The sequence below is a fragment of the Macrosteles quadrilineatus genome, unplaced genomic scaffold (assembly GCF_028750875.1).
Source record: "Macrosteles quadrilineatus isolate MER2022 unplaced genomic scaffold, UCM_ALF_1.0 Scaffold_1__1_contigs__length_201487025, whole genome shotgun sequence".
Lineage (NCBI taxonomy): Eukaryota > Metazoa > Arthropoda > Insecta > Hemiptera > Cicadellidae > Macrosteles > Macrosteles quadrilineatus.
Window position 1 is genome coordinate 137,533,392 of NW_026542594.1, and position 21,173 is coordinate 137,554,564.

The 21,173-nt window shown below is 33.7% G+C and overlaps 2 protein-coding genes across 2 annotated transcripts in view; one reads left to right on the top strand and one right to left on the bottom strand.

Moving 5' to 3' along the window:
• The window catches only part of LOC128985548 (adhesion G protein-coupled receptor A3), a 138,048-nt gene extending 135,168 nt beyond the window's left edge, over nt 1-2,880 (bottom strand). The window contains exon 1 of the mRNA XM_054405147.1: nt 2,182-2,880. Within this exon, the coding sequence (XP_054261122.1) occupies nt 2,182-2,402 (221 nt within the window). The 5' untranslated portion in view covers nt 2,403-2,880. The remainder of the gene's footprint in view (nt 1-2,181) is intronic.
• An 11,524-nt stretch (nt 2,881-14,404) lies between these two features.
• Nucleotides 14,405-21,173, top strand: part of LOC128985557 (DNA damage-binding protein 1) — a 154,199-nt gene continuing 147,430 nt past the window's right edge. Inside the window, exon 1 of the mRNA XM_054405159.1 lies at nt 14,405-14,735. Within this exon, the coding sequence (XP_054261134.1) occupies nt 14,675-14,735 (61 nt within the window). The 5' untranslated portion in view covers nt 14,405-14,674. The remainder of the gene's footprint in view (nt 14,736-21,173) is intronic.

Below are 21,173 nucleotides of genomic sequence, written 5' to 3' on the forward strand. Positions count from 1 at the left end.
TTATACATGTTAGTTACACCTTAATAAACAATACCTAACACCATTTCGATAAAAAATATTAATATTTATCAATTTTATGCATTATTTAAAAACTGCCTCAAAATAACAATAAATTACCATAAATTTCTATTGCTGGCCTATCCCTTTGGCACGATTTTCTTTATTCTTTCAAAATATGTTTATTACATCATTACGAACTAGAAAACACGTCGCCTAGGTTCGTACACTCCTTTATAGTTGAGATAGGTAACTTTGAATTAAACAGGTGTGACCTCGGTTCCATAAGAACCGAACCTTATTTACCAAAAATCAACTTTTTCGTTTATACATGTTAGTTACACCTTAATTAAAAATACCTAACACCATTTCGATAAAAAATATTAATATTTATCAATTCAATGCATTTTTTAAAATCTGCCTCAATAGAATAATAAATTACCATAAATTTCTATTGCTGGTCTATCCCTTTGGCACGATTTTCTTCATTCTTTCAAAATATGTTTATTACATCATTACGAACTAGAAAACACGTCGCCTAGGTTCGTACACTCCTTTATAGTTGAGATAGGTAACTTTGAATTAAACAGGTGTGACCTCGGTTCCATAAGAACCTTATTTACCAAAAATCAACTTTTTCGTTTATACATGTTAGTTACACCTTAATTAAAAATACCTAACACCATTTCGATAAAAAATATTAATATTTATCAATTTAATGCATTTTTTAAAATCTGTCTCAATAGAATAATAAATTACCATAAATTTCTATTGCTGGCCTATCCCTTTGGCACGATTTTCTTCATTCTTTCAAAATATGTTTATTACATCATTACGAACTAGAAAACACGTCGCCTAGGTTCGTACACTCTTTTATAGTTGAGATAGGCAATTTTGATTGTAGCTGGTGTGACCTCGGTTCCATAAGAACCTAACTTACTAAAAATCACCTTTTTTCGTTTATACATGTTAGTTACACCTTAATAAACAATACCTAACACCATTTCGATAAAAAATATTATTATTTATCAATTTAATGCATTATTTAAAATCTGCCTCAGTAGAACAATAAATTACCACAAATTTCAATTGCTGGGAATCGCCAGCAATAGGTTTTTATGGTAGTCAGCTAATTTTATCATTTGGAAAAAATTGGAGGTGGTTACTACTTAAAATAACCTCAATTGTGTTTAATATTGTTCTTTATTCTCTAAATAATGAAATAGTAGTTTAATTTCATTCAACGTATTGTACAGTTTTATACATATATATTACTTAACCTTCATAATCAACGCTGTGCGTGTACCGCCAAACGCCATCTTGGCCGTGTTTCGCAAAAAAAAATTCCCGCCTCTTGATATTTTGGAGGTTATGTCGTCTACTCTATGACGAATCCTGCTGTGACGCCATCATTGTTGTGACGTTTTACTGTGACGTATATTCGTCGGAGGGGCGGTAGGAGAAGTGGAATGGGTTATTGCTGTTCTATTGCCAGTTTCACGCCGATGGTTAAGAAAATGTACCTGAAAAGTTTTTCATGCGCCTAAAATCGCAGATTTCTAGCATTTTTCTTGATTTTCAAACGCGATTTTCAGGGTGAAATACTTAGGCGTTTCCCCCAAAAGTGCCAATGGTAAAAAGTGCTTAAAATAGTCTAATTTAGGTAGATAAGGCAAAAAAATGCAATATAACATAAGTAGTATAGCCTAAGTTCAGTATTACCTAAGTTAGGCCTAAGTTATCTTAGCCTATATGGAACTGCAGCCCTTGAGGCTAAAACCAGGAAGGTAGGCCTAGGCCTAGGAGTAACCATACCTAAGGTTCTAAGTTATCGGGGAGAGAAACTTAACTTAGGCTAACATCTTCTTGTGTCAGTAACTTCAGTAAATAAACTTAGGTACTTACGTATTAAACGGAGGCCACATTTTGTCAGCGCGCTGCGGCGGTTATGTTAGGTTGGGTTATCGTAAATATTATGTGTGTAGGACTTTCCTCGCTTCGTTATGAATCGATACCAGACGAGTTATACTTTCTATTATGATAACCCAACCTAACATAACCGCCGCAGCGCGCTGACAAAATGTGGCCTCCGTTTAATACGTAAGTACCTAAACTTATTGTAACTTACCGGTACCCTACTTTCATGTAAGTTATAGGCCTATTGTTAGTTTAGAATATACTTACAAATTTATAACATCTGAACTGTTGGACAAATTTCCGAAATCAAGATCATCTAATGATGATAACTTGAAGTCGTTTCCACCACATTTAAATTTAGTAGGCCTACTTGATTTGGAGCAAACACAAAAAGGTGGGCAACTGAATTCATCACTGGCAAAAACACTCGCCAACTTCATTAAAATATTAAACCAAAATAAGTAGTTACAAACTATATTATTGGTCATTATTATAGTTCAGTTATAACTTGAATAGAAAATTTTAAGTATAGCATCCCACAAGCAGTTTATTTGCACAGTTTAACTTTCTGAAATTAGGAAACGTAGCCTAAGTTGTATCGTCTGTATACCGTGTGTGTGTAGGCCAACGTAGCCTAGTTTAAAATAACTATGGTAAAATAACTTAACAAACACTTTCCAAAAACCGGCATCGGCAATCAGTGGCACAATAAGTAAATTACTTAGTCAAACATAAATATGCAAATATGGACTGTGATTCAAGAAATAACTAGGCTGTTATTAAATCTATTGATTTTTTAAACATGTATAACCTCCTCACGATTTTCTACATAATAAACGTAATAATAAGCGAACGTTTCAACCACAAGTGTCAATGACAAAATATAAAGAATGTCCCATACAAGTTTTAGTTCGATTTCCATCCCCAATCAAAATACTCCATCATCATAACACTTCATTTTTAATACACTACGGTACGGGTACACTAATCGAAATTTTCGAAAATGTCCCGATTCGATTCCCGAAGGAAACGGCAAACGCATTCATCTCGCTATGAGTCTATGATTATGATAAGCTAACGCTAAAGCACGGGTCACACTAGGCTGGCATCAGCGGCGAATTGAAAGAAGCCGCTACTGTCAGCTTGATGTGACCACAAAATTCGCAGCTGACACTGAGCTGACCAGTGGAGCTGACTCAGCCTGGGTGCAAGATGCATGGAGTAAAAGATTTTACCATAGATTAAACATACTCCCTACTTACTACTCCATGCATCTTGGGATTGGTGAGCCGGTGATGCTGGTGCCAGCTGCTGATCACCAGCGGCTGACAAACAGCCTAGTGTGACCCGTGCTTAAGCTAAAAATATGACTCTACTATGAGAGTTTCCGTTTTTAAGAGATGAAAAAAGAAGGGCCTACTTGTCAATGCCAATATTTTGACAATCAACCATCAGCAATAAAAACAAGTTGGGTACAAATACGCCTTGCAAATAAATACCAGCAAAAATAAAACCAAAAGGCATACCGTAAGTTACCATAACCTTGAACCATAGATTAAATGGTTAGCCTAAGCCAGAAACATGAGGCCTAGCTTTTACCTAGCTACCTAGCTACCTAGCTTTTAATCCTATGGATTAAAATCCTTGATTTTATCGCTTGAAAACTTTGCGATCTTTAAAAATATAAATACTGCAAAAGTGTTTTGCGTGTATTTTTAAGAAAATGGTAAATGAAAAGAAGAGGTGATGCACTGAGTTATAATGACGGGGATGTTATAAAACAGGGTTAGGCACGGTTAGGGCTAATTATTTTACTATGTTTTGATTTTTTTAGGGTGTCCCCACGATTACTAGTATTCGTGTGTGTGCCCAGACCACAATTGTAGCGTCTACGGCCCTGTTTCGTAAAAGGTGACATGTACGACAGGTGACAGGACTATATTTGACATGTATGACATAGAAATTTGTAGAATTGTAGATACGAGAGGTCGTCCAGTGGTCGAAACTCGACCAAAAATATGTAATGTAATAACTTATCTATTTTCACCCCACACTGTAAATAAAACATGTGATTGGAGTTTCTTCCATTTGTTTTGATTTTCTGTTTATATTTCGTTGTTATTTCGTAACCAGCATAGCAACGCATAAGATCCATGTTAATTTTTTCAAATTTTTAAACTCATTTTTTGTGCTTATCTTTGAGCCTATTTAAATTTATAAAGGGGTTCTGCACACCTACAGGAAAATAGCTTTCCAACGGTATGCGTAGATTTTCCCTACGATGCACACGAGCTGAGAAAAAAGGTTTTAAAGAAACATGCTTGCCTATTAATATATAGACGAGAGGTCGTCCAGTGGTCGAAACTCGACCAAAAATATGTAATGTACTAACTTATCTATTTTCACCCCACACTGTAAATAAAACATGTGATTGGAGTTTCTTCCATTTGTTTTGATTTTCTGTTTATATTTCGTTGTTATTTCGTAACCAGCATAGCAACGCATAAGATCCATGTTAATTTTTTACAACTTTTAAACTTATTTTTTGTGCTTATCTTTGAGCCTATTTAAATTTATAAAGGGATTCTGCACACCTACAGGAAAATAGCTTTCCAACGGTATGCGTAGATTTTCCCTACGATATGCACACGAGCTGAGAAAAAAGGTTTTAAAGAAACATGCTTGCCTATTAATATATAGACGAGAGGTCGTCCAGTGGTCGAAACTCGACCAAAAATATGTAATGTACTAACTTATCTATTTTCACCCCACACTGTAAATAAAACATGTGATTGGAGTTTCTTCCATTTGTTTTGATTTTCTGTTTATATTTCGTTGTTATTTCGTAACCAGCATAGCAACGCATAAGATCCATGTTTTTAAACTCATTTTTTGTGCTTATCTTTGAGCCTATTTAAATTTATAAAGGGGTTCTGCACACCTACAGGAAAATAGCTTTCCAACGGTATGCGTAGATTTTCCCTACGATGCACACGAGCTGAGAAAAAAGGTTTTAAAGAAACATGCTTGCCTATTAATATATAGACGAGAGGTCGTCCAGTGGTCGAAACTCGACCAAAAATATGTAATGTACTCACTTAACTATTTTCACCCCACACTGTAAATAAAACATGTGATTGGAGTTTCCTCCATTTGTTTTGATTTTCTGTTTATATTTCGTTGTTATTTCGTAACCAGCATAGCAACGCATAAGATCCATGTTAATTTTTTACAACTTTTAAACTTATTTTTTGTGCTTATCTTTGAGCCTATTTAAATTTATAAAGGGATTCTGCACACCTACAGGAAAATAGCTTTCCAACGGTATGCGTAGATTTTCCCTACGATGCACACGAGCTGAGAAAAAAGGTTTTAAAGAAACATGCTTGCCTATTAATATATAGACGAGAGGTCGTCCAGTGGTCGAAACTCGACCAAAAATATGTAATGTACTAACTTATCTATTTTCACCCCACACTGTAAATAAAACATGTGATTGGAGTTTCTTCCATTTGTTTTGATTTTCTGTTTATATTTCGTTGTTATTTCGTAACCAGCATAGCAACGCATAAGATCCATGTTAATTTTTTCAAATTTTTAAACTCATTTTTTGTGCTTATCTTTGAGCCTATTTAAATTTATAAAGGGGTTCTGCACACCTACAGGAAAATAGCTTTCCAACGGTATGCGTAGATTTTCCCTACGATGCACACGAGCTGAGAAAAAAGGTTTTAAAGAAACATGCTTGCCTATTAATATATAGATAGATAGATTATCTACAATTCTACAAATTTCTATGTCATACAAGTTTAAAAATTTACAATTTTATGTAGAATATTTTCTATAAATACTATGTCAATGTCTTGACAAATTTGTCTGATTTGTGTTTCATAAAACTTCTAGTGTGACATGTAATTTTTGAAAAATTGTCGAGGAATATGTTGACAATTATGTCGATCAAAGTCTTCAAAATAAAAATTGATTTTACAATGTAACATTTTTGTCAAATTGTCGGAATAAATTGACATAGGGTTCTGCATGTGTAAAGCCATTGTCATTAGTAATAGTATGAATGTAAACTGTAATTTTTAAGGTTAATTTTATCTTTGTTTATAAAATTTTCAATAAGTTACGAGTTCAAGCGAAAGTAGTTATAGTTAGTATATAGCAGTATATAGTACTATACAGTATATACAGTACTCAGTTGTAGTTAGTTACTCTTGACAGTGATGTTGGTGAGGTAATTATATTACCAAGGGTTTTCAAACCAAGGATAAAATTCCACGGTCCTTTAAGTGACTTTGCTTTCAAGGAAAAGTTTCGTGTAACCCAACCTGTGGTTGAGTTATTAAATCAGAGAATTGGCCGGCACTTGCAAAAAGAAACGATGCGCAATCACGCCCTCCAACCAGTGAAACAAATTTTGTGTGCACTGCACTGGCTAGGCTGTGGTGTCCAATAACACGTGACAGCAGATGCACATGGACTTTCGAAAGCTACAGTACATCGTTGCGTAAAAAATGTGTGTTCATTGGGAATACTGAATCTTTTTCAGGAAGAAGTAGCTTGGCCAACCGAAAACATACAAACAGTGACGCAACTTAATAGCTGCTAATTTCCCATAAGAGTAGCAGTAGTTTGAATAGTTTGATATATATTCAAATATATATTTAAAATATTACCAAAAAGCAATGCAAAATATCAATTAAATATAAGTTTTGAATATAAAAAATAAATTCATAATATATATTGATAAAATAAGTATAGAATCTATAGTATACATATTTTATTTGTTTATTTTTCCTATTATATATTTAAAAAAATTATGTGTTAAAAATATTGTAAATATATATATATACAATATTTTTGAAAATATATTATATATTTAAAGTACTTATAAATATATTTTGAAACACGTCAGATATTTTTATAAATAAAGTAATAATATATTTGTAGAATATATACAAATCTATTATAATTGGCAAATAAATAATTCGCATCTTTTTGTTTTTTATAGTGTCTATAAATTTATACATGCATTTTTTTAAGAGTCAGTTTACATGTTCGACATCTACATGTGGGTCAAACGAAAAAAGTGTTGATGGGTTTTATTTTTTAATTGCAGTATGTGACAATGAATGTGATCATAGAAATGTCGAATGATTGGCTAGAAAAGGGTGCTAGTGACTGGTGACCTTTTAAGAAACTAATTACTGTTGTATATGACGTTCTAAAAATAATTATTTGATTTACTTATGTTATAAATTACATAATATTTGTCATAGTATTTAAATTAATTTTTGTAGTTTACTGTATTTGTATTCGTGGGGACTACTCACTATTCCCTACAACACTATTCAACTCAACTACTTGATACCAAAACAGAATCATATTATACTGTAGTATTAAAAATATTTTAAGTATTGCAACCATTGCAACTGTCGGCTACTCTTTCACCATTTAAAAACCAAGACTAACAACAGTTACGGATAGCTCAGAGGTAAGGTAAGAAGCTCACAAGACGAGGGACCCAGGTTCAAGACCCATCCGGGCCAAAAAAATTTTATCTAGTTTTTTTTCAAAATTTGTTTTTATGAACTATTTAATCAATTTACTCGACTGATTATTGTGCTTTTCATACTAAATCTATATAATTTTGTGTTTTTATGTTTAGGCCCCATATAGGATGTTTGAAAGTGATATTAAATATATTTTTTATTTAAATATTATTCACTAAAATATATTATTGGAACATATTTTTTAAATATTTAATAGATTCAAAAACATATATTTTATCTATTTAATATATTTTAAATATATAAAATTGACATTAATACACACTTGAGATATATATAATAGATTTTAAATATATTTATTCATATGTATTTAATATATATTTGTGCTACTAGGGGATCAGTGCATGATTCCCGGGTGTTATGCTCTACATTATGTCGTGAAAGAGAAAATGGATGGAAGCCATTCCCAAATTAAATTATTTTGGGTGACAGTGGTTATGGGTTTCTGACACCTAACATCCCTGTAGAAATTCCAAGAACTGATGGAGTGGTATGATATTTAAGATCGTCTACAAGAAGAATGGTTGAAAATTCTCTTGGAATTATAAAAGAAAAATGTCCTTGTCTAAATTATCTCACTTACTTCAACCTGTACCTGATGGATGCAATTTTAGCTTGTATAACTCTGCATTTACTTAGAAAAAAGGCTGAGTTCTGATGTCTATGAACCCTACAAATTGTTTAGTTGAACCAGCTGATAAGATTCTTTAATTCCATTTAAATATGAGTACTCATAAGGTTAACATGGGAAACTCCAGAGCCACTGGGACGGAGCCCTTTTAACGGATCTGCCCCAAACTTCACACAAACCATCCTTGAACAATGCTTAATAATGCCTGAAAGTTTCATTACAATCTGTTTAGTGGTTTCGGAGTCCATAAAGGACAAACAAACAAACAAACAAACATACATTGGATTTTGTATATCCTACTAGCAACAAAGCCCGTTGTGGCTAAATACAACGGTCTCTAGTAAAATAATGGTTATGAAATGCATACACCACTTTACTCACCAATATTAATGGTACAGATTAAGCACATAACTTTAGAAGAATCACACACTTAACATAAGGAGCACACTTTAAACACAAATGCCAATTGTTAGCAACAACATGCAATCAAAGAAAAATCAATTAAATAACAATATACCAATAAACTGTTCAATTAATTATTAACACAGGTTTCCTATTATTAATTATGCATAATGGTAAACTAATTATTACCATCTATAAAATTTATTGGTTTTTCTTTTCCGAGTCGGGTTAGCTCTTACCCGAACGATTTTCATAATTTTGGCCTTAAACTAAAGGTATGGACGCACCACAGAATTGCCATAAAGCATTGGTATTCATTTTATCGTATATTTCGAGTTATGCACAAACTGCCTCCCTGTACATTTCTTATGGGAGTTAAATTTGGTTTTTTGAGTTCGTTTGGTTCTTGTACCTCACCGATTTTCATAATTTTGGTCTTAAAATAAAGCTGTGCAAGCACATATTTGTCATCAAGTATCATCACTCATTTATCTAATGTATTACTTGACAAAAAGTGCAATTATTTTTTTTACTGCTGATGTATTTCAGCAGTTCTAATTACATTACCCTATATGTTTTGGTCTAAAAACCTTAAGTGAAATACCAGCTTTCATTTGAGCTATTGATTATTAAGATCGGACTACCTAAAGCACACTGCTGAATCATGAACCAACAATAATTATAATCGTTTTAAGACCTACCTAAATACACTCTACCACAGCCAGCATAACAAGTTATTTATTACTTCCGAAAAGGGTAACTGGTATAAGGGAATTGTAGATACAGTTCCCAAATGCACATGGTTCTGAAATTCAAGATTAAAAAGAAAGGACATTATCACGATGTGTCGACTACGTTTGGGACATGCAAATGTGAATAAATCTCTATTCCTCATTAAAAAGTATTTTACGCCACTCTGCCTTTACTGCACAATGGGCCGCAATGAATCAGTAGAACACCTGATTATTGAATGCCCAGCACATGAATCAGCCAGGAATAGATGTTTTAAATCAACACAGAAGATAATACAGATATGTAACAACTCCAACTATCTGCAAGAAATTCTCAGAACTAATGACTCCACCACGGTATATCAAGAAATCATAGATTTCCTCATACACATAAAGAGAACAATTTAAACAAAACAAAAAAAACAAAACCAAACACAAACACTCACATAATTCATTCCAATCCTTGGGTTCTTCATCCATGGGCCTCCTTTTCGGGATAGAAATGCTTGACAGCCCTCAAGCGAGAAGACTCCAACCCAACCCCTATCCCAACTATCCTATCATGGCCTTAGAATCCTACTAAATCCCATCTATTATCTGACAAAAAAAAAAACAAAAACAAAACCAAAATCAAATTGACCACCAAACTAAAACAATATCCTCAATAATTCCAAGTCAGTACTAACAAAAACTCACCAAACTCTAATGAAAACCACAGAATCGTCAAATAAATTAGTGCACAACGAGGCTGCATATAATATAAGCCTGCTTTCAAGCAAATAAGATAAAAAAAAAGTTATTTTATATGTCTTTTGGTCTTAAAATACTTCTAGAATTATGGTTTTTATTTGAGTTGTTGATAGTTTCAATGAGTTAAGTTCAAGATACTGTATCGCTCAATCAGAAAATATAAATTTGCTTATATCTTGGATATGGAATTTAGTTTTAGATATATTTACTTAATTCTAATGATGTTATCTTATTTTTCGTTCTCCAAAAGCAGGTTCTTTTCACCTAAGAACCTTCAGTGAAATACCAGCTTCTATTTAAATGATTGATTATTAAAATCGGACGTACCTAACGCACACTGCTAAATCAGGAACAACCCGAATTGATAAAAAATTGATTCATGTTGAAGCCTTCCGGAATTGGTAATCAATTATAACAGGTTACGTACCTTGACGTCCACAATTCCTTAGTCGGTATCCGTTGACTATAGTTTTGACTACTAGTCGTTATCAAAAACGGAACGTTAAAATATTACATTTGTTGAATGTCGTCAAATCTTAAATACATCGAACACAGAAACAAACATAACACGAACACGGTAGACATTTAACATAATTGGCCGGCCGGCACACGTCACTGAACTGGTAGTCAACGGATACCGACTAAGGAATTGTGGACGTCAAGGTACGTAACCTGTTATAATTAAAAAAATGAGGCAACGATCTTGCTTGCAAGGTCCGGTAGAAGTCTAGATTCAGTTGTACAAAGCTTAACAAAAATATATCTAATTCAGTATTTTCTCACCACTATAAATTGGAGGTCACTTAGCTTATTGCCAATAACTTTTAAATAGAGGGGAAATCTACCAAAGTGGATGTGATATTCTGAAAGCGAATAAAATTTACTACAAATAACTACTATGCATTTCATCACATTATTTATTTTATCTCATTATTTTTTTAAACATGGCATATAACATTTTTTTATTAAGCTACATTATATTATTTATTTCATATTAATTATTTGTATTAGCAACCTCTGTAATAGCAGCTCAACTGTAAGAAGGTGTCCAATTATTTAAATAAATCTTCTTTATATAAACAAAACTACGACGGCCCTGAAGGGACATTCCAGTTTCTTTTTGTCTTTCATTCACTTCGACTTTTATCTCGAAGTACTTCAACTTTATTCTCGAAGTACTTCGACTTTATTCTCGAAGTACTTCGACTTTATTCTTGAGGTACTTCGACATTATTCTCGAAGTACTTCGACTTTATTCTCGAAGTACTTCGACTTTATTCTCGAAGTACTTCGACTTTAATCTCGAAGTACTTCGACTTTATTCTCGAATGTGCTTATTATAGTTTGTTATAATTTTACGGCAACCACAACCTAACTAACTGTTGATGTAGGGGTGTGTTTCTGCTGTAGACATATTTTTGATAAGAATTGGCAGATAGAAAGGGGTTTGAGCTTTAGGACACATAATGGAATATGACATTAATGAACTGATTGAACAATATTTTAGTTTAGGCCTTCAACAGCCTGAAGTGCTTGCAATTCTTTTATTGAAGCATAACATTTGCATTAATAAGTGAGCGGACACTTAAAATAAGGTATACCAAGAAGCTCGGACTTCATAGAAGGAAACACTTTTCTGATATTGACTCTGTCAAGGATTTTATTAGGTCTGAGTGCGACAGAGACGAGAGACAGTGGAGACAGCAGACAGAGAAAGAATCAGAAACAGAAACGGAATAGAATGAACGTATTCGTATTGAAGTTGAGTTGAAGTAAAACTAGACTAGATAGAAATGTCGAAGTACTTCGAGAAAAAAGTCGAACTACTTCGAGAAAAAAGTCGAACTACTTCGAGAAAAAAGTCGAAGTAAAATGAAAGACAAAAAGAAACTGAGTGTCCCTTCAGGGCCGTCGTACGTCGTAGCTTTATCTGTGTTCAAGTACTAGGTATAAGGTGTTATTTATCTCCTAGAAAAAATATTTAAAATGTTTTTCCTGTAGCACCTTAAACCTTGGATGTCTTTGACTAGCCAACGGTTAACTCGAAATTACCGTTTTACAGTCTCATTCTAAATCTACTCTTACAACCCTCTTTTAAAATATTAACACCTACAACAGTATTTATATTCTCTATTTAATACGTTAATTCCTTTTGCAGCGTTCGGACTTAAGCCGGTCTTCCTGTACCCTCTGGAGAACGTGACCACCCTCCAGGAGAGGAACGCTACCTTCACCTCTATATTTCCTACTTGTCAACACGTTACTTCCTGTTGCAGTGCTCGGACTGGAGCCGGACTTCCTGTACCCTCTGGAGAACGTGACCACCCTCCAGGAGAGGAACACTACCTTCACCTCTATATTTCCTACTTGTCAACACGTTACTTCCTGTTGCAGCGCTCGGACTGGAGCCAGACTTCCTGTACCCTCTGGAGAACGTGACCATCCCCCAGGGGAGGGACGCCATCTTCACCTCTATATTTCCCTACTTGTAAAGGGTTAACTCTATGTTCTTATTTCAATTTAGTGCATTGACACTTAGACAGTTCTAGGGTTTAACAAGTGTAAATAATCAGTTGACATTGAATGTATATTACAAATATACTACGTTTGACTATGTGAAAACCTATTTTAACATCTGTGAATTGTATAGCAGTAATTAATTGCAATATATATTAGTTAATAGGAAATAATAACATAAGTTCAAGAAACAAAACTTAAGTTAGTATTTTCTAACCCATTGTAACATTTCTGTAGCTGAAATAAAATACGGTATTATATAGACATTGTTTTAAATTCATTTTTCCAACTCTCCGTGGTAAAACATAGGCTATTTTTAGCATATGACGGGATAACAGAAAAATTTGTTATCCGAAACGGTTCTCCCCTCTTCATTTTGGTTTGGTTAACCGAGACTCTACTGTATTTCTATTTTTGATGTGAGGTTTTTTTTATACAAGTTAAGAAGTTCAATATACCATGACGTAATAGAACACGTACATCACCCCAATAACATACACAAGGAAGCTGGTGATCAGACAAATAGAGACTGAAAAAGTAACCTCAACAGCTAAAAAGAATTAAGAATAAGAAATGAAAATAATGAGGTACGGTACGTAATGCACGTTATACCAAAGCATTGGAGATAAATTTACATTACAATATACGGTAAACAAATTTTTCATTTTCAAAAGATTATAATACTGAATTGCAGTATGTTAATACAACAACAAGATCTGTCAATGAAATCTATTAAACGAACATAGGCCACTCATCTGGTCTACCATTAAAGTTTTTGGTAGTTGTTGGCGGCAAAGAGAGGTTGATTGAATAGCTTTTTTGACTGAATCTGCTAGTAATTGTGCAGCCGTGATCATAGCAGTTGATGAACACTGGATGAACTGTCGGTACATTATCATTCAGCCACTTTCCGACTTTACTCTCAGATTCTCTCCCCTCTCTCGAGATATTAAGCTTTGGCCTAGGCTTACCTCAGCCTCAGATCCGCAGACTTGACTACCATTTGCCGATAGTGATTTCATAGAAGCCCTTATTTCTAGCATTTGTTTACGTCGCTCTAGCTCCCTCTCGTCTCTCAGCCGTTGTCGCTCCATTTCCTTATCCTCCAACCGTTGTCGCTCCATTTCCAGCCGTTTTTGCTCCATTTCCTTCTCCTCCATTAGTCTTTGTCTTTCCAGCTCCTTTTCTTCATTTTCTCGATCCAGTTTTTGTATTTCCTCCAACTTTTCAAGTTCTATTTCCAGTTGTCTCCTGTTGCTATATGTTGTGGATTTACTTTTTGTTTTCCTTGGACTACAATAGAAGTAATGCTGGTTTGTCTCAATGCTACTCCTTGAGTGTCATTGTTTCCATTCTCAGAAACATTCTTTGATAATTTGTCTGTATCATGATTTTCATTCTGATCAGGGGTGTACCTTTTTGGAGGTTTAACAACTTCTCTATTACTTTTTCTGTAAGACATGGTTCTTTTTTAGTTTCGGCACCAATATTAAATCGTCAATTATCAAGTCAAAAAAGAATAGTAGTCAATTTCAGTAAAACATTTCAATCACTATTTATTTACTCATTATTAAAACATGTGATAATTTATCTTCACAAATAAACCATACAACAGAAATATAAAGATTAATCAATGGTCATACATATATATGAAATTAGTCATTAACACCAATGAAAACCACAGAATCGTCCAAATAAATTAGTGCACAACGACGCTGCATATAAAATAAGCCTGCTTTCGAGCAAATAAGATTCGAGCAAAAAAAAAGAAAAACGCGATTTTGCCGAATGCTGATTGGGTGGGTTTGCTATTGCTTGATTTGATGCTTGCATTGCAAATGCAATGCAACTTGCATTGCATTTGCATTGGATTTTGGATTGGATTCCGTTCCGGTTCCCGGTATTCTGTAGCCTATTCATTGTATTGTATTTTGGTTAGTACAGTAGTACCTACAGTACGACAATACTAATTACTAAGTACTAACCAACAGCTTCAATTACATTTATATTACTTGAAAGACAGATACTTGGCCACGGCAAAGATTAACGGCGAAACCTTGTGAAAAAGTCTCTTGTAGTGCAGTGTAACTTATTGTTTTATTGACGTTTTAGGTAGGCCTATTTTTGTTTAGATTGAATGAACATCGTGTGAAATGGCTCATCACTATGTTGTTACCGCTCACAAACCTACGGCTGTTACGGCCTGTGTCACTGGTAAATAATACATTAAGGATCCCGTAGATTGTATTTATAACATAGGCTAGGCTAAGCCTTTTGTTTTAAGCGTTGAAGGGCTGTACTTTACTTTAGGTCCTACACTCATTCAAATGAAAATATCGTTCAATATATCGATTAATCGATTGTTTCATTCGATATATCGTTTGGTTAGTTAGGTAAGGTTAACCTAACCTAACTAACCAAACGATATATCGAATGAAACAATTGAATAAGCGAAATTTTCATTCAAATGAGTGTAGGACCTAAAGTAAAGTGCAGCCCGTTGAAGCTTTTTTTTTCAAATATGTCTTAAGTCTACACCACTGCCGCTGAGGTGTTCTCCAAACAATTTTGTAACCTAGGCTAGGTAAGTTTATATTAGGCCTAACCATTACAAATAGAATAAAATTAGATTTAGTTACGGTGAGGAGCGCAGGAGCCGTATGCTACCAGCAGACGCTGAACGGTGTGTGTCGAACTATAAGTTAAGTTAGGCCTAGGGCAAACCTATCGGTAGAAACTAGAACTGAAAAATAAGGCTAACCGCAGCCCGGCTGATTGTCTATTATTTATTCTCTTTGTCGGGTAAAAATTTTTAACTGGGCTATGCTAAGGTAAACATACCAAATACCGGAAGGTTAAGGTTAGGTTATGAATTAATCTGTATTTAGCCTATAGGTAAGTAGTAAGTTAAGCCTTATTTGTTTTTATTAAAATGATTGCTAATATTTCCTGATTGAATTTTCAGCGTTTGAAGTCAATAGGCCTATAATAATATATACTAGGGGGAACCCGTCGAAATCGACGGTTACTTTCAAGGCTTACGTTACCTAATTCATCTAACTGCAATAAATTGGATGAAATACAGTACCTATACATATTTTGAGCATTTAGCATTGTTTAAAGAGTAATAAGTGTAAAAACGATAATAATATTAATTGCGTTAGTTGCCAAATTTGTTGATCATTCAATGAATAAAATATTCCCCATACCGTACGTCATAGGAGTTATTATTAGTATGTTATATGGTAGGCTATCTCTTCCTTTGGAAGAACCTTTAAATAGTATTAAAATCGTATTGGTGGATCTTTTGTAGTTAAACACTTCCGTGATTTCATCAGTGTAATATGATTTTATTTGAAAAGAAAATATTTTTGGGAAGACATATTCTAACTTCAAAGGGAGGTATATCCGTTACAGTGTAAGATTGATTTTTCCTTCGTCACGTCGCGTCAGTTCATATCGTACTTCTGTGCCAGTGAGTGAACCCTCTAGCATAGTTTTGGGAAATTGATTGTGGGGTTAAGTTACTGTTAAAGCTGGGATTCCTTGACATGGGGGATGTCAGTTAGTTGTCTCAGCCTTATCAATAACATAAAGTTGTCAATATAATCTCTCTACGGAATGTTAGGTGTAGTGGAATACTTAAAGTGATGGGGTGGCTTTTATTCTTGAACTGTTAGGGGCCTCCTAGTTCATATGGTCTTGCAGCTTCATTGGCAACAATGCAAATGACATAGCAATGGGACATTTCCAAAAAGCAAAGATACTGTAAATTGGCTGTTACGTATATATATTGACGTTTACATATTGTTAATCAACGTACAGTATCTTATAAAGGATTATGTGATCTAGTTTAAAAGGAATATGACCTTTCTGTCAAGACAGTAGCTGCTTAAATAGTAGGCCTATTTTCTCTTAATTGTACCATATTTTACAGCCAAAATGTCGTGTTATTTTCAATAATGTTACCAAACCAGTGCGCCAAAGTCCGTAATATAGGCAGGTGCAAATAATTTGTCAAGATGGGTACCATTTTAGGCAAGGTTTCTATGTTTGGATTTTATTAGACACAATAAGAGCAGATATTTCTACATAAATATTTGATATGTGTATTTAATATGATAAAATGTAGGCAAAAGTGGTGAAAAAGGCAGACACCAACCCGTACAATAGATATAAGATAGTTCAATAAGAAATAATTTAAGAATTGCTGTGATAAAAGGATTTTCCACTGATTTCGTAATGGAACGTTATATTGCAAAACATGACATGATAAAGAAGAAATTCAATTTTAAAATCAGAAAATAACATTGCAAATACTTATTTGGTATAATTCAGTAACGCCCAATAAATGTGTGTTGTTTGAAATACAATTTTAAAACAAACAGCTGTTTCATTTAAAAGTATTATTCACATGGCCAAAATGTAAACAACTCTGTGGATGGATCTTTAAAGGTTTTAAAGTATTAACACTAAAGGCCCAATTTGATGAAGTGTTAAACCACGTCAAACCCAAATAACATGCATTTAATATAGGAACATTAGGTTTTTTGTTATTTACGCAAAAACTAAAAGAGATACGAAGTAAGTGTAAATTATAAAGTTGTTAGGAATTAAAAAACCTATAAAATGATGTGCCCCTTGACATGTGTTGCTATTTGAAATTTTTGAAAAATGAGCATTTGCAAATTTTCAAAAATAATTTTTTTTGGAATTTTTATAATTTCAAAAAACCGTTACTTGTAGCATATCAAAGTAAAGCTAATTTTATAACGAGTAAGAAAATTTAACCGGAGAAGGGATAAATGCATTGGTATAGGAAACACAGAGTATATTAAAAAAATATAGATTTTTTCCAAAAAAACTGCCGCCATTTTGAAACGGAAAAAGATAACTAATTTCTGTTTTCACCAAAATGTTTGTCTATCAAATACCTTTAAAATGATGTATAACATGACATATGTTTACATTTGAAAATTACGAGATTCGAACTAGTGACCCTCAGTTTTTGGCACACCCTGTATTGGGAAAAAGTTAAAAATATTTTTACGTTATTCCTTGGGGTCGATTTAGCGGGAAATAAATTTATTTCATCCTTGTACGTTAAGCCGTTTTTCCGTAATCGATTTGAGACACCTCTCATGAGACACCCTGTATAGGCCTATCATTATAAGTGTAATAATTACCGATTGTATACCGTAGCTGTTAACAGTTCATAATGTGTATAGGCCTATATAACACAAAAAATGTAAGGTTCGGCGGTTCCTAACTCCTTCATTAGGCCTAAGAAAACCATTATCTCGAACTCTTAAAGACGAATGTTTCTTCTGAAGACTAAGTACCTATTTAAAACGCAACAAGAGGCAAGCAGCTATGCAACAACTTGTCACTAATCTTGAACAGGAGGGATTTGGAAAGGCACACTCCAATGCGGTCTGGTTGGCATTTTAATTAACAAAGGGGCTCTTGTCTTTTCCGCGAAAACACTAAAACACCCCCGCCACAGCAAACCTGCAGTCTTAGTAAATTTCCATTTGCCTGATTGGATTTACACTAAAATGCTTTCTTAAAAATATCACATTTATTCCCTTTTTGGTCGAAAAACGTTGGGTGCTTGCAATAGATAGTTTACCTTCACCTACTGAACTAATGTATTATTATCAATTAATTGCATGCACCCAATGTTTTTCGTTTAAAATCGTACAAGTATTTATACTCTCTCAACATATTTATAAATTATTTGTAAATTATTTTCTACTTTTTAGGGCGTTTAAAAACGTTTTGTTTAAAAAAGTTTTTTATTTATAAATTATTTTCTATTTTTTAGTTTTTTAATGCGTGAGGATGTTAAATCTATTTCAAGCATCTATATCAGATTAAGACAAAGGCATGTGGGAAATTTAAGGTTTATTTGAGTTTCTTTTCATATAATTATGTATTAGATTGAATGTATGGCCTACCTACTAACTATAAATATATCAATCTATTTAATTTATTGTTTACTTTATAGAACATTAAATAAATAACAATTTACATTATTAACAAACATCTTTATATCTGCAATCAGATTGTTTATCTATATTTCCTCTGCTCTTTGAACTGTCAAATTTAAGTATTTACAGCTGACTCAAATTAATTGATATATTTATTTACATTCTTTCAAAATGTAAACATGAAAAATTTGAAAAGCCCATGGGGCGTATCCCAAGGGAAATATGAAAATTAAATTATATAATATTGCATTGTCATGCATTTGTGAGCTATGTTTCAAATTTCAAGTCTCTAGCTTATCGGGAACATCGTTTAAAATTGATATCAAAATTTGTAGGAAAGCGAGCTAATAAAAACAAGCCCATGGGGCGTAGCCCGAAATGAAATATGAAAATTAAATGATATAATATTGCAATGTCATCCATTTGTGAGCTATGTTTCAAATTTCAAGTCTCTAGCTCATCGGGAAGTATCAAAATTTGCAAGAAATCGATTTAATAAAAACAAGCCCATGGGGCGTAGCCCAAGGGAAATATGAAAATTAAATTGTATAATATTGCATTGTCTTCCATTTGTGAGATATGTTTCAAGTTTCAAGTCCCTAGCTCATCGGGAAGTTAGTATAAAATCGGTTGCAAAATTTGTAGCGGACAAGAAAGCGACCTAATAAAAACGCTTTAAAAAAGGTTAAAATACCTGTAACTGCCTTGTGATTCCTCTGTTCCTATACTGGACTATGCGCGTTTCAATTCATTTCATTTCATCATCATCAGGTCACAAACTTGAAGAACTTAAACCATTCTTGAATTGGTCGTGTCAAAGTTTACAAAAATAACACAAAACATTTAAACATTTAAAAAAACAGGGACAAAAACTGTAGGCCTACAAACACTGGTGTACACCATGACGGGTGCCGAGTCTCGACTGGTTCAGGAGCTGAACTTTGTCCCCTGGCCGCCTTTATCACGGTCCTTGTCCAACTTTATGAGTGATTCAAATAAAATATTAGTTTGCAGAGTGCTTTTGTCATTTAATATGTCCTGGGGATTGTTTTTTGCGGCTTTATAAATTTCAAACTGTTCCAGAGCTGTCATGATCCTGCCTTTGTTGCAAATGGGCAATGGTTTTAAGTTTGTTTCCAAATTTGTATAGTTGTGGTTGTTTACTACCAGATGTTCAGCATAATTAGATTTTTGCACCTTGGTGGCTTTTGGGATGTGTTCTTTGAATCTCGAAGGACCGCCCTGTTTGGCCTATGTAAAATTTACTGTCGCAGTCGTTACAGGATAATTTATATACTCCGGTTCTCTTGTTAACATCATCACCTGATACTTTAGTGTTTATAAGCTTATCTAATTTGTTGGAGGTTCTAAAGGATACTATTTTTCCATGCTTTTTCATTTCATTTTTTATTGTTAGAGGCAATTGTTTGCCAAATTCTGCTGAAACAAATTCACGTTTATTTTGTAAGATTCGTGAGGGAGGATTGTTCGATTTTTTGCAGTGTTTTTTAATTAAATTATCTATCATAACAGGACTGTATCCGTTGGATGTTGCGATGTGCTTCAAGATGTTTCTTTCAGATTCGTAATCTTCAGTGCTCAATGGCATGGTTAAAAGGCGATGAACAAAACTATTATATGCGGCAAGTTTGTGAGACATAGGGTGATGAGACGTTGCGTGAATAGTTATGTCTGTAGCGATTGGTTTCCTATAGATATTGAAGGCAAAACAATTATAAAGTTTTTTCAATGTCAGATCGAGGAAATTCAGAGAATTGTTTTCTTCTAATTCGAGAGTGAATTTTAATTTGGGATGGATGGTATTCATGAAAGTGGTGAACAACTGAACCTGTCTTGGATTGCCATCATACAAAATTACAATATCGTCAACATATCTGTAATAAAATATTACTTTGTTTCGATAGCGGTTGTTATCGGTCCATATGTATCTGTTTTCGATATTATTATGGGGCCATAGGAAGTAAGCTCAAAATCTTATAGGTAAGCATAGGTTGATATGTACATAATAAAGGTCCTGTTAAACTAAAAACATTGCTGCAAACCGGACCTCAAATGGACAATCGAGCCAAAAATTTCAGCTGTTCAAAGATTCATTGAATTTGCAATGGTATTATACGCTACCACAGACAATAGACCATTGGTGTCTATTGTCTCTGAAGCTACCTTCTACGGCGGCGCCCGCCAGAAGACGGACCTAAACGTAAGCATAGGTTGATATGCATATCTAGTTAAAGTTCTTTATTTGTAAAATACAATGCCGCAAATTTGAGCTCAAAAGAACAACTGAGTAAAAAATGGCATCTGTTAAAAGATTCAAAATGGCAGGTTTAAGAAATCTTTGACCAGCTGCCATTTTTGACTCGGTTGTCTATTTGAGGTTTGGTTTGCGGCATTGTTTTTAGTTCAACAAGACCTTTAATTTGATGCACATATCAACAACATATGGTTACCATTAAGATTTTCTACTTACTCCCTGTGGGCCGTCCCTTATACGACATCTGATCACCATGTACACTGACAAGTAGCTTGCTATTACCAGTAATAACTTTCCAAATTTGATTGTGATATCTCTTTTCGTTTTAAAGTTATTAAGTCGTCCTAAGACTTAATTGTCACCCTGTATATAGGCCCTATATAT